At 38.9% G+C, this 14373-nt stretch overlaps 1 protein-coding gene across 2 annotated transcripts in view; it reads right to left on the reverse strand.

Moving 5' to 3' along the window:
- Positions 1-14373, reverse strand: part of IQGAP2 (IQ motif containing GTPase activating protein 2) — a 331348-nt gene that overhangs the window by 131781 nt on the left and 185194 nt on the right. For both annotated transcript variants that reach the window (XM_011996387.1, XM_011996395.1), the window contains 2 exons: positions 9348-9425; positions 4464-4540 (listed from right to left, as the gene is read on the reverse strand). In XM_011996387.1, the coding sequence (XP_011851777.1) occupies positions 4464-4540; positions 9348-9425 (155 nt within the window). The remainder of the gene's footprint in view (positions 1-4463; positions 4541-9347; positions 9426-14373) is intronic.

Here is a 14373-nt window from a genome sequence, read left to right on the forward strand (position 1 = left end):
GTGGTGGTGGGCGCCTGTAGTCCCAGCTACTCGGGAGGCTGAGGCAGGAGAATGGCATGAACCCAAAGGCGGAGCTTGCAGTGAGCCGAGATCACGCCACTGCACTCCAGCCCGGGCGACAGAGCGAGACTCCGTCTCAAAAAAAAAACCTCCCAACCTCACATGATCTGTCTGCCTCAGCCTCCCAAAGTGCTGGGATTACAGGCATGAGCCACAACGCCTGGCCTATATTTGTTTATATATAGATATTTTTATACTATTTATACTACACGAAAGAATAAAGACCAGGAACTTTGAGTAAACTAAATAGTCCCAGAAAACAAAGGAAGTGCCCCAAGATAAGGAAGAACCAAGAAGCATAGGTGGTGACAGAAACACCGGGTAGAAAGAGGGTCTAGCACTAGTGGTCACATCCACTAACTAAGAGGAGGCAGGACTAAAAACATGATCTGAGACGATAAATCAGCCCCAAAGCCTAAGGATCACTGGATACAGTCAATCCCTTATCTCCCAGGGGATGAAAAACTCTAGAAAGCACAACTAATTTAAAAATATATATATTTAAAAGGCATACATAAGCTTTTAATAATGTTAATGGATCAGGCCAATACATCATTATGACAGGACAATGGATTATACAATGCTGGTCAAGTGAGACTTAAGAAAGAAAATTATTTCAGGGTGATGGGGAAGTGGGGCAGGGGCAGGGACCAGACTGTAAATAAAAACCTACCTGAAAGCCAGGTACTTAAATGCGGTCTGATTAAAAAATAAAAAAAATAAAAAAAAAACACAAGGAAAGTTTAGCCTAATGCCTGTGGCCAGGGTCTGACTCACCATAGGAGAAGAACCCAAAGTTGAACCATGTTCTGACCCACAGGTGATCCATCCGAAACCCAGATCTGTAATCATGGCAGGTCTGAAGGGGTATTCTTTTGTTTCTGGTGCCATGAAGATTATGTCAATTCTGGGTAGGTATCAAAATAACATAATAGCCTAGGACAAAACTAGTTATAAATAATAAACAAAATGAGTGAAACTTGCAGTATGGGCCTTACAGAATAGCTTCCACTGTCGTAAGTTTGTAATAACGTACCTGGGCATTTCACCTGCTCTTTAAGGTATCTGAAGAACTCAAAACGTTAGTTCTACTAAATTATTTCAATTCTTTCAAGGAATTCACTTGCATGACTGTTTAAACAAATAACAGTTGTTTAATATCATTTATTATAAATCTTTAATAAAGTGGGCACTAAACCACATGTCAAAAAAGTTTCTTATCCTTGCATAAAAGGCCTCCAGATATTTTTAAAAAATTAGTATAGTAACTAGTTAGCAAGGCTCTCACTCTCGAACTGGTTCCTTTTCAAGGCAGAGGCTTTATAACATTCCAAAAGAAGCCACAAAAATAAAACATGCCATAGGCAGTATGCACTTTAAGTTCAAAGATATCAAAATAGTAACAGTGGTTTTTGACTTGGTGTTGAGATAGTGGGTATTTTAGCTTTTTCTTTAACATTCTTCCAGAATTTTCCATTTTTTTCCACAATGAGCATACATTACTTTTGAAAAAAATGAGAAAAAGACAAACATTTCTTTAGAAAAAGAATGATGTGGCCAGGCGTGGTGGCTGATGCCTGTAATCCTAGCACGCTGGGAGGCTGAGGCAGGCAGATCACGAGCTCAAGAGATCGAGACCATCCTGACCAACATGGTGAAACCCCATCTCTACTAAAAATACAAAAATTAGCTGGGCATGGTAGTGCATGCCTGTAGTCCCAGCTACTCAGGAGGCTGAGGCAGGAGAATCGCTTGAACCTGGGAGGTGGAGGTTGCAGCAAGCTGAGATGGCATCACTGCACTCCAGCCTGGTGACAGAGTGAGACTCCATCTCAAAAAAAAAAAAAAAGATGCCATCCACCACTAACATGAGTCTGTTCACATTAGGTGAAGCTTGAGAATTTCCCCCCTTTGCTGCTGTGGTAATGTTCATGGAGTCTGGCTTGAGAACACCAAGCTAAACTGACACAGCGATTGGTGAGTGGTAGGACACGAGACTGGGATCAGAAATAAAACGAAAAGGTGAGGGGCAGGCAGGAAAAGGGAAACACAGATACAAACAGGAAGCAAGGGTAAGCACCCAGGAGAAGTTAGGTTGTTAAGCCCAAATCATGATGACAGAGAATAGGAGACAAGTTTGGTCAGGGCTAAGAGCTAACTTTTAGATCAAGTCAGGTCCACAGGTTGGGGCAGGAAGAAGGGAGCGCCTGGCAAGCTTAACTTCCTAGAGGAAATTTCCTTGCTGGCTTCTCAGCTATAATCAGAATCTCTGACCTGCCTAATTACTCTACCAGGTAATAACAACTCTCAAATACAGTAGCAGTGCTGTATTTGCAACCAGGATATAAAAACTGAAGACATGTTAGTTCATTTCCATCATCACTTCTAACTATGCAGCAAGAGTATTTATTAAACCCACTGTATTTATTAGAGGATTGCTCCTCAGCTTCCAAATGTGTGTTGCACAACAAAACAGAGTATCAGCCTCCTTTTGAGTGACTGACTGCATTTTAAATCACAGCAGGAACAAGTTTTGGTGGAAAAAGCTTCAGATACACTTGGGACTTCTCGGTTCCATAGTGAGAGGCAGCTATACAATAATTTAGAATAAAGAAAAGTGAGGAGAATGCTATTTACTAAATAAATACTGCTTTTGAAGATAAAATATCCTACTTAAGATCAGATCTGGTGAATGACATGCCCCAAGAGGGAGCCCCTCCAGGATGAGTAAAAGTAATGCAGATGTCTAGGATGAGTAACTACAAAACACAGTCCTGGAAAATGTCACATCAATATTTGTAAACAATTGGCAATAATAAACAAAAAGTTGTTTTTTCTTTGTTTACCAAGCCATTCAAGCCATTGTTAAAACCATGGCAAACACTCATGTAAGTCTAAGTGTAGCTCTATATAGCTCCTTTAGGAGAACCATGATATCACCAGAAAGGAACTTAGCATACCATTTGTTTATAAGTTCTTTAACATGAATGTCCCAGTTGTCTACTTCAGAAAATCAGTTGAAACTTACACAAGATAGCCCATGAGCATGTGACAGAACTAGAGATTAGCACTATGATGCACACATATAGCAACGGCATTAACTAGTGGTGGCTGGCTTAGTAGGTCACAGACCCAGTACTAACTACAGTGTTAAGTGGTCATTCTAAGATCTGAAAAATATTTAATAAAGAATATTGGGCAACAGAGGTTGAAAATATTCCTCAACATAAGCACTTTTGCACAAGCAGCTTCTAGAAAACCTGTGGCACAATGATACTCTAGCCACATCTGAGAAGGCAGCATTGAAGTAGGTTTGTTTTTATCGTTGTTTTCTTTTTTTAACCAGTTGTTTTAAGTTATTAGGACAAAAAAAACCATAGCAAAGTCACCTACACTTGGTCTGTATTTCTAGCAACTGTCATCTTCCAAAGCAATCCCGTAAGTACTGACTAGGGGAAAAAGTCAAATTACATGACATAATCAAATTTCTTCTCTAGAAAGCCAACACCACCATGAATTATTGAAGCATTTTCCTTTGGAGAGGAAAAGAGCCAGGAAGAAGTCAATGTAAACCTCTAGGCAGAGTACTCTGCCAGGAAAATGACTTCTAGTGATAAAAACACAAGGCAGATGTTCTGAAAGCAATTTAAAATGTAATCAGTCATGAAGTCTTCCAAAACCATTACCTGTGTACACTCAAGACAATAGCCACAAACTGGATTTTTAGAATAATCTTTGTTACCATCTAAAAATCAAATTTCTTCCAGGCCAATAAGATAAAATGTAATCTGTGAACTAGCAGAATTTCAGCATTTTCAAAATTCAAGTTATTGAACAACTGCTTTAAAATAATGAATGTGTCTTGATTTGACTAATTTACACCAACTACTATGTTTCTTCTTTATCCTTAGGGTACAAATTCTATTGAACAAAAGATCAAAAGAAAGTATTCTTACCATTATATTTTCTTAATCTATAAGAATTGAACTAAATTATAATTTTAACTCATTAAACCAAAATTATAATGACTATTAAAGCTGCTGATTTGATATATCTGCATTATATTTGTAAACTAGGTCATAACTCAAGAATATAGTAGTACATTACAGTTGGATTTCTAGACGTTTCAACCTAAATTCTCTCTTTATTATATTTAATGGGTTTCATTCATTTTCTGGTTTTCTAATTTGAGTTAGATTTAAAAATCAGAAAAACATTTTTCAAGTTCAAAGACTACTTATATGTGACCATTATTTTAATTTTATTAGCAAATCCAAAACAATGGAATCTAATAAAAAGTTCTTCAAACTATTAAAGTAACTTAAAACCTCTTTTAAAATGGAAATTTTAGTTTTATTTAAATCTATTTTTTCGAGCGCCTTTTAGCTGCATTTTCCCCCTACCTCAGTGCGTGAATGCAATATATCATTCTTGGTATGTTTTTCCGATCATAGACATCTGTTGTTTCTGGATAAAATATCTGGAAAACAAAAGAAACAATGTTTATTATATGTTTTGCTTCTCACAAGTATTTTAACTTCCCAAAATGATCCTATTTTGATTGTCCTTGCTATCCTATAATTATTTAAATATAGAGGAACCTCTCCGCCATTGCTTCATCTTGCTGTAGATAGACCAATCACCCTATCTGGACCCCTGCCTGACAGCACGCCTAAGAGTGGTCCACAGGAGGATAGTGGGGTCCCCAGCCAGCTACTCCAAGAAGGCTGTGTCCTCAGTGTTAGTGGCAGTGTTTCATTTCACAGGCATATGAGCACATGTGGGCTCTGCCTCCTATAGCCTTCACACTCCTGACTTCCCAGATGTCCCCTGGGCCTGAGAAGGGTGTCCTTTTTATTAGCCACTTTATTGCATTGTTAAAATCTTGTCATATGTGCTCTGTACACATGTATACAGGCATATACAACACATACACATTTAAAAAAAACTGTTTAAAGTAATACATTTTCACCAAATAAAATCTGGAAAGTATATAAGGTGTGAAGGAAAAACACCTATGACCACACCTCCCAGACTGTCACTATTAGCAATTTTGTCCCTATTTTTCTTCTGGTCTTTTTTTCTGTATGTCTCTGATTTTTTTAGGTTTATATATATGTGTGCATGTGAAAACAAAATTGTACTTAGTGTAAACCTGTTTAAAACACTTAACAGAACACAACTATTTCCCATCCCCTTCATTATTCTATAAGATTATTTTTAATAGATGTATATGATTCTTTTATATTTTTGAACCATAGCTTAGACAGTTATCCATGGTTGAACATTTGTTTTGCTTCTAATTTTTCCCTATTATAAGCCACCATGATGAATATTTCTGTATTTTCTGAGCATCTGATTATTTTGGATAATCATCTAAATATGAAATCACTAGACTGAAAGGTCTGAACATCAAAGGTTTGAATACACCTTCATACTCTTTTTCTTCTTCTAAAATGTTCTATTTTAGGTTTGGGGTACATGTGGAGGTTTGTTACATAGGTAAATGTGTGTCACGGGGGTTTATCATACATACTATTTCATACTCTTTTTCTTAAACTTGAAACTAACAGCCTGATAAGAAACAGATTTCAGGTCAGGTCCAGTGGCTCATGCCTGTAATCCCAGCACTTTGGGAGGCTGACGTGGGCGGATCACTTGAGGTCAGGAGTTCAAAACCAGCCTAGCCAACATTAGCCAGGCATGGTGGTGCATGACTGTAATCCCAGCTTCTTGGGAGGCTGAGGCAGGAGAATTGCTTGAACCCAGCAGGTGGAGGTTGCAGTGAGCCAAGCACGTGCCACTGCACTCCAGCCTGGGCGACAAGAATAAAACTCCGTCTCAAAACAAAACAAATGAACAAACAAATCAACAAAAGAAACAGATTTCAGAGTGAGGCACCAAATTTCTCTGTTCCTAAGAACACACAAAAAATAATTAAGCTTGAGGCTTTTAAAATTAAGAAAATCATTTAGATATTATTTACTTTAAGTAAATATTTTATAAAAACTGGCATCAAAAACTAAAATCATGTATCATATGGTAGCACTTGATACTCAAGTGCGATTTCCTGTTGGTCATTGAGAAAAGCTGAGAAAAGAAAGCAGCAAAGTTACTTGAGCTACAAAATGTATAATTACTAAGTACTTAAAGAAATGGCAGTAGCCTAAGAAATTTAAAAAGCCTTTCCACTTTTCCTTTAACACATTTGCTACTAAAGTGTCAACGAGAAGAGGATCCCTAAATTCAGAAGAGTATTAGCTGGGCATGGTGGTGCTTTGGGAGGCAGAGGCAGGTAGATCACCTAAGGTCAGGAGTTCAAGACCAGCCTGACCAACATGGTGAAACTCCCGTCTCTACTAAAAAAAAAAAAAAAAAAAAAAGCTGGGCATGGTGGAGCACACCTATAGTCCCAGCTACTTGGGTGGCCGAGGCAGGAGAATCACTTGAACCCAGGAGGCGAAGCTTGCAGTGAGCCGAGATGGCATCACTGCAGTACAGCCTGGGCGACAGAGCAAGACTCTGTCTCAAAAAACAACAAGAAAGAGTATTACCGGTTTAAAGTTCTCTATGTAAGCAGAGAACAACTACAATTGCCTCTTCCCTTTTCTTTAAACAAGAACCTTTTATATTTATATTTCTCCTGGAAAGCCATTATAAATATCTTCCTTCAGCAAGGAGATGAGATCAATTTATCGTTCACCAGAATGTTTTATGCAGCATTGTATTTCCGGCATCTAGCATGATACTGAGCACAGAGTAAGCACTTACTATTGATAAATGAAAGGATACTAGTTCAATATGATACATCAAAGTCAACTTAGTATACAGTCTCTTGCCCCTGCAATGCAATATATCAACGACTTCATAATAAAAACCAACATTAAAATAAAACCTGCTACATAACACCATTTGTTTAGCCCTAAATACACACAATTTGAAAAGGTTTACATCAGATCTATCAAATCTAATGAAATGATCTGAATTTGATGTTGCCTTATACAAAACAATTCTGTTTAAATTCCTTTTTTATTAATCTGTTTATCACCCAGTCTCTAGTTAGTAGTTGCTAAATCACAATCCAGAAACATGAATTATGTATTACAGCCAGTTCCTAGAAGGAAACAGCATTTAACGTTCTGGGCATTTTAGGAGAAGACAAAATAGTTTGATTAAAAATGGCAGAACAAAATTTAAACATTGATCATTTCAAGATAAAATGAGACTGACCTAAAACAGATATGAGCATAATTATATTAAAAATAGGCATTAATAAATTACATTTAAGGAATCTTCTGTTTCTGTGGTGGTGGGTGTTTTTCATTGCACACCTGGCACAACAGAGGTCTTCATAAGTCAGTAGCTTATCCTCTTGACCTCCAGCGAGACCACTCCTAAATAATTTTAAAAAAATAGCTGTACAGGCCAGGCATGGTGGCCCATGCCTGTAATCCCAGCACTTTGGGAGGCTGAGGAGGGCAAATCACCTGAAGTCAGGAGTTCCAGACCAGCCTGGCCATCATGCAGAAACCCTGTCTCTACTAAAAATACAAAAAATAGCCAGGTGTGGTGGTGCCCACCTGTAACCCCAGCTACCTGGGAGGCTGAGACAGGAGAATCACTTGAACCTGGGAGGCGGAGGTTGCAGTGAGCCAAGATTGCACCACCGCACCCCAGCTTAGGTGACAGAGTGAGACTGTCTCAAAAAAAAAAAAAAAAAAAAAAAAAATAGCTGCACATACTAAGCAACATATAGGAGCAAACTATTGACCCAGATGGGTCTCAAGAGCCATATACAGAGTGGAACAATGTGATTCAAAGGATACCTGCTATATGATTACACTTATATATTGTGCTCAAAATGCCAAAACTATAGAGACAGAGAACATATTAGTGGTTGCCAGGGAACACGGCTGGGGGAGGGATGCAATCAGAAGGACCACTCTTCTGTGGGTCTGTGTCTTGATTGTGGTGGTGGTTACACAAATCTATTCATGGGATAAAACTGCACAGAATCACACATACATGCACACACAAGCCCACTCACACAAACAATTGCATGTGAAATGGTGAAAATGGAAGAAGGTCTGTAGTCAAGTTTACATTAAATCACCAACGTCAGTTTAACATGTACCGCAGTTAGATGTCGCTAGCAGGGGAAAGCTGAATGAAGGATACACATAAAAGTACTATTTCTACAACTTCCTGTGATTCTATAATTATTTCAAAATAACAAGTTTAAAAAATAGTTCTACAATTTTTATCAAATGTAATTATTTCCTCATTTCCTTCCCTTGCCTAATTCTCTCACAGACTTTAGGATGCCTGCTCTTCGAATTTAACAAGCACTGACTGTTTGCTGAGTAAATTATATTTAGGAGATCTATTTTAGGAGTAAGAGCTATAACCCCCTAGCCTTTACAAGTGATATAATGATTTATAATAATAATTTATAGGCCAGGCATGGTAGCTCATCCCTGTAATCCCAGCACTTTTGGGATGCTGTGGCGGACAGATCGCTTGAGCTCAGGAGTCTGAGACCAGCCTGACCGACATGGCAAAACCTTGTCTCTACAGAAACAAAAACAAAAACAAAAATTAGCTGGGCGTGGAGCAGCTACTTGCCCGTGGTCCCAGCTACTCAGGAGGCTGAGGTGGGAGAATCACTTGAACGTGAGAGGTGGAGGTGGTAGTGAGCCGAGATTAAGTCACTGCAATCCAGACTGGGCGACAGAGCCAGACTCTGTCTCAAAATAATAATAACAATAATTTACAAAAAAAAAAAATTATAATAATTACAGTAATAAAATATATACTAATACAACGAGATTTCTTTCTTTTTTTTAAATAGAGACAGGGTTTTGCCATGTTGCCCAGGCTGGTCTCAAACTCCTGGCCTCAAGTGATTCTCTCACCTTAGCCTCCCAAAGTGCTGGGATTACAGGTATGAGCCACCACAACTGGCTGAGACTCAGAATCTTTATGTATAAATAGCAATACAAGAAAGGGAGTTGGCTATTTTAGATAGCTCAACTATCTACCAGCTATAGCTTGTTCTGCCTTTATTTTGTACACACTTTTACCTGGCTACTCTCAAACTGTGCACATCCCTCATTCTGAGTTCTTGCCATATGTTACTTTGGATAGGTCTTTCCATATTTTTTAGTTCTCACATTTCTCATTTCTACATTAACATAACCCAGCCTCCAAAGTCATTGCTCATAAAGAGGTGTTTGTGTACTACCTCTTTGCCTTTCCAGTTCAGGTTCCAGTGTGTGAAGGCTTACCTTGGGTAGACCAATAGATTCCATCGCTCTTAACCACTGGACAGTATTATCTGTGTGTCGAAAATGAAGGCCGGACTTCTAACATGAGGATACGAGGGAAAAAAGGAGAGAAGGAACCACACAAAAAGTGAGTCATTTGTAATAACTTTTTCCATGTACAGGATGCTTTTTAATTGTATTTCTCCTGGAACAGAGTTATTAATGTTCACATAAAACAGAGACACACGAAAGGAGGCTAGACTGTATCTTGGCAACATCCCAACCATCTGTGATGAACCATGAATTTCCATAATTCACACAATTGAGGTAAATTCTGAACTAGAATCTCCAAGACTGTTTAATGTCTAGCACATGCTTAAGGATGTTTGATGAGACACATGTACACAGGCGTGGGTGTGTACACACATACACACACGTATGGTGTCCAGATTTTGACAACCATGGCTGAGAGGCCTAGCAACTTCAGAAAAAGATGGGATTTTTAGAAGACTACATTTTTTAATTCTAATCATGAATATAATATTTCTGCAGAAAACCTGGAAAATGTAGCAAAATACAAAGAGAAAAACAAAACATAAACCATCCTACAATTCAGAACTAATTTTAGTATTGATTCTTCTGATTTAACCCTGATCTTGGCCTTGTATATAAGAAGCAAATCTTTAGCAGAAATATTTAACAAGATCTTTTCCTACCCCTACAATAAAAATAGTTTTTGTATATCTTCCATTTCTTCTTTATAGCCCTCATTAGATAGTTATTCCTTCTGCACAGTCTATAAGTATAGCATTCTTGCCTGTAGCTCATAAAAGTTTATCAGGAATGAACCATTAAGAACTTTAAAATGATCTTGTGTTTTTCACTAGTTAAATGCATAGCACAATGTCATCTATTTATTATACTTTTTAATAAATATATAAAACAATAACTATAGCGAGTTTTACCATATAACTAACATTCAGTAGTAGATAATCACACTCAGAAAGTTTGGCTCTTCCCACCTTCTGTTACCTTCCACAATCTAATAGTGTGTTATATAAAAAGTATTTTCATTGCTGTTAGAAATTATAGAGTATAAACAAATTAACATTTGACAAATGTTTATGCCTTTTTAACGGTGGCCACTATTTGTGATTGAACCATGTGTTCCAATCACTTTATGTAAATTATCCCTAATTTTCAAAACATCCTGAAAGGTAATTATCATTCCTACTTTTTTTCCAGTGTTCATAACAGCTTTATTTGAACAGACCCAGACTGGGAATAATGGAAATGTCCTTTAGTGGGTGAATAAGATTAAATAAACTCTGGTGCATTCACACGATGGAATAAATTCCTATTTTTTAAAGATGTGGAAAGATAGGCCAAAAAGATGATGTGATTTGCCTAAAGTCAAGTAGTTGTCAAGTGGCTGACGTGGGATTCAAGACTACACCCCTCCGGATCTGAAAACTTCCCTATGCTGACACTCTACCAGAGAAGAATGCAGAACCTAGATTGTTTGATTATTCTTCAGAAGGCAAAAATTAGCTACTAATGAAGTGGGTAGAGGAAGGGAGAGTTGAAGGAAGGGAAGAAGGAAAAGGAATAAACAAAGTCCAGAGATTTGACAGGTCAGGCCATACTGTTTGAGTGTTTACAACTCAGCAAAAATTTGTTTCTGCAAATAATTTTCAGACGAGGTCAATCTGTGACCATGGAAGAACAAGATAGAAACAATCCACAATGGAGTCTGAACCAAGACAGGTATGAGAACCCTCTGTGCCACAAAATAATGTCCCCCTCTTCCAATTAATATGAGCTACTCTGCTTTCTTTACTGATGACTAAGTTCCTATTCAATCTTCCCACCTCTTAGATAAAAATTACCAAGACACCAAATTGATCCCACTTCCTGACAACACCCAAAAGAAAATGGGCTCTTGCTTCCCTAAATCCCTACTAGAATCACCCAGCACAAGACTAAATCTACTCATTTCTCTTCCCTGTGGCAATATGGGTATGCATTTTTCTTGCCCAACAAGTTAAATAAACCTAATCTTGTTTGACCACAGAGGGTTTCTGGTTTCCAAAACTGGTGGGCTCCAACAATCCCAAATCATATAACAAAGACACCCATGTATTTAGTGGTCTTGTTAGCAAAGTATCTCAGGAAAGATACAAATCTTTCTGAACCTTGGTTCCTGAGCCACAAAATGCTTCTTTGAGTTGCAGAGATTAAACTGAGAATATATGGAAGGTATTTAGTTGGAAAGTGCACCTAAGAATGCAGTAAATATTAGTTATTATAATTATTACACTACAAGATTAGGCTTCGAACTTTCATTTACATTTAAGGTCAGAAAAATGTTCAGTGCTTCATGTTAAGAGGCACTGAAGAAAAGGGTGGATATCTTGGTCATATTTCTGCAACAAATGAAATGACAGATTTCAAATCTTTCATCCTTTTAAACTACCTGAGAATGCTGACTTCAGAACCCTATGATTCATGTTGGCATACTTAAGAAACACACTTTGGTTAGCGAATTGCAGCAATAACGTTGTCAGTCTACTGAGTTTGCTTCACTTAGAATGAAAATGGTCTTCTAAATAGGCTTGAAATAATCTCAGTCCACGATAATCATCTTTAACAAGTCTTTTCTTCCCACTCCAGTCCTGTATATTACTATTAGATGAGATGACATGTCTACAGTCAGATTTAGCCAAGGGTTGCTGTTATCCATACACCTGATTTCTTTCAGGTATTGGACCAGGAAGTATATGTTGTTTTTCCACTGCTGAGCTATTACACCAGCAAACATGGTTCATCTAGTTTAAACTGCATAGATGAGGAACTACGTTGTCATCATTGGATGCTAACATCCTACGCACTGGAATCAAAACATTTTAAAACCAGGAGGTACTTTAGAAACCAATAACATTATCCAAATTTGCTTATTTTACAGATGAGGAAACTGAGGGCACAAGTCAGTAAGATGCTTGAGTTGACCTAACTAGTCAGGCTCAAGGTTAAGACTCCCTTGCAGAACCACATAACATTTGCACTTCAAGTCCAAATATTATGTTTATTTTACTGCTCAAGTACTTTAGAACAAACACTGCCTCCAATATTCATTAGATGCTCATGTCTGTCAGGCACCATGCCAAGTGCCCTGCATGGATCATTTTGTTCCTCACAATATCTCTACAAAGGCAGATACTGTTGCTATTACGTTGAGGATCCCTTATCTGAAATGTTTGGCATTAGAAGTGTTTCAAGTTTCTGATTTTTACAAATTCTGGAATATTTGCATTAGACATACTGACTGAGCACCCCCAATCCCAAAATCCAAAATCCAAAATGCTCCAAGGAGCATTTCCTTTGAGTGTCACGTCAATTGGAGCACCTTGGATTTTTGGATTAGGGATACTCAATCTGTATTCCCACTTCACAGGTGAGGAAACCGTTGCTCAGAGAGCCAAAGTTAATGGCGAAGCTAGACTCTGAAGTATTTTGATTCTACAGTTCACACTGCTAACCACTGTGTGCATGCCTTCCCTATCTAAGGCACACTTACATATTTGACAAGAATTTATTATAAACCTACAATTATCAAGGTGCTGTTCACAGTACTATCTTTGAACCTTGTCAGACTGAAACCTCCCCAAGGAAGGCCCTTCCGTCCACTCCTCTTTCTCTTGCCTGCCCCAGTCTGCCTGGGACCACTTTCTAACCTCTCAGGCCCCCACCATGGAAACCTTCCTGGCCTTTCACCACCCAACAACCCACTTAGAATGGACAAGACTGCTCCCTCCTCCTTGGTCATCTCCCACTGTCCACCCAGTTGTCTTCTCCACATGACCCTCCACCCATTTCTATTTCCTTTTCAGGATCCACCCTTGGTTTTCCCTCTTGAAGCAGTTCACTTCTTGTCTGTGTAGGCCACTGCCACCTGGACTGAATTATCCCCTCCCTGGACTCTGTCCCCTCTCATCCTCTTTCTGGTTTGTTCTCTGTATAGCAGCAACTGATCTTTCTGAAGCACAAACTGCACCATATGGCATCACAAGGCTTCTGATTGCTGTCCCCTCAACGTAGCATGAAATCTCAGGTGCTCCATGGGGCCTGCATGGCTGTGCAATCTCATCTCTGCTCTTCCTGGCGTCATCTTCCACCACTGTCCCTTTCAACCACTCCACTATGGCCAAGCTCTTTCCCTCCTTGTGGCAAGTCTCTCACAAATGAGCTCCCTCTCTTTGTACAGTTCTTTCTGATGCCCACCCCTGAGTGCACACAGGTGACTTTCTTCTCACTCTTCCATCCTCAGAGTAAACTCCTCCTCAGAGAAGCCCATCTCCTGGCCGTTGCTATCTACCCATACATTAGCTTTCGTATCTTCCTTCAGACGCTTATCACAATCCACAGCTATAAATTCACTTAGTCCGCCTCCCCACCACCACGAAACCAAGCCCTTGCCTGCTTGGCTCACTATTCTGCCGTTAGTGCCTAGAATAGTGCCGGACATGCGATGGGTCTTGACAAGTGTTGTATGGATGAATGAATTCTACCCTATATGTATTTCTATTGTGGTACACCTTTATCTTCCTTCCCTATAACTGTATTGCAATTTGTTATATTAATGTTTATTCACCTATTAGAGCAGTGGTTCTCAACTCAAACCTTAGAAGCACAGAAGAAAAGAATCACCTGCAGGTGGTTTATTAAGAGTACTGCTTCCTGGGTCAAGAGATTCTGCCTGACTCACTAGTCTGGGGTGGGACCCAGGAATCCAGTTTTTACACACACCCATTAGGTGGTTCTGCAGGAGGCTTGAGCACCATTCTTACAGGAAGAGTGTCACACTCAGTATATTGAGTACGTACCAAATAAAGCACAGAAGGCAAGAAAAGGTATGGAATCCTTTGGCTTATGTGAAACTATTGTCATTCATTCCTTTATCCAACAGCTATTCCCCAAGTACCTACTATGGATCAGACTCTGCACCATTAACTGGGTATGGGGCATAGAGGCCCATATGGTGCCTGCC

The sequence above is a fragment of the Mandrillus leucophaeus genome, unplaced genomic scaffold (genome assembly GCF_000951045.1).
Source record: "Mandrillus leucophaeus isolate KB7577 unplaced genomic scaffold, Mleu.le_1.0 Scaffold114, whole genome shotgun sequence".
NCBI classification, from domain to species: domain Eukaryota; kingdom Metazoa; phylum Chordata; class Mammalia; order Primates; family Cercopithecidae; genus Mandrillus; species Mandrillus leucophaeus.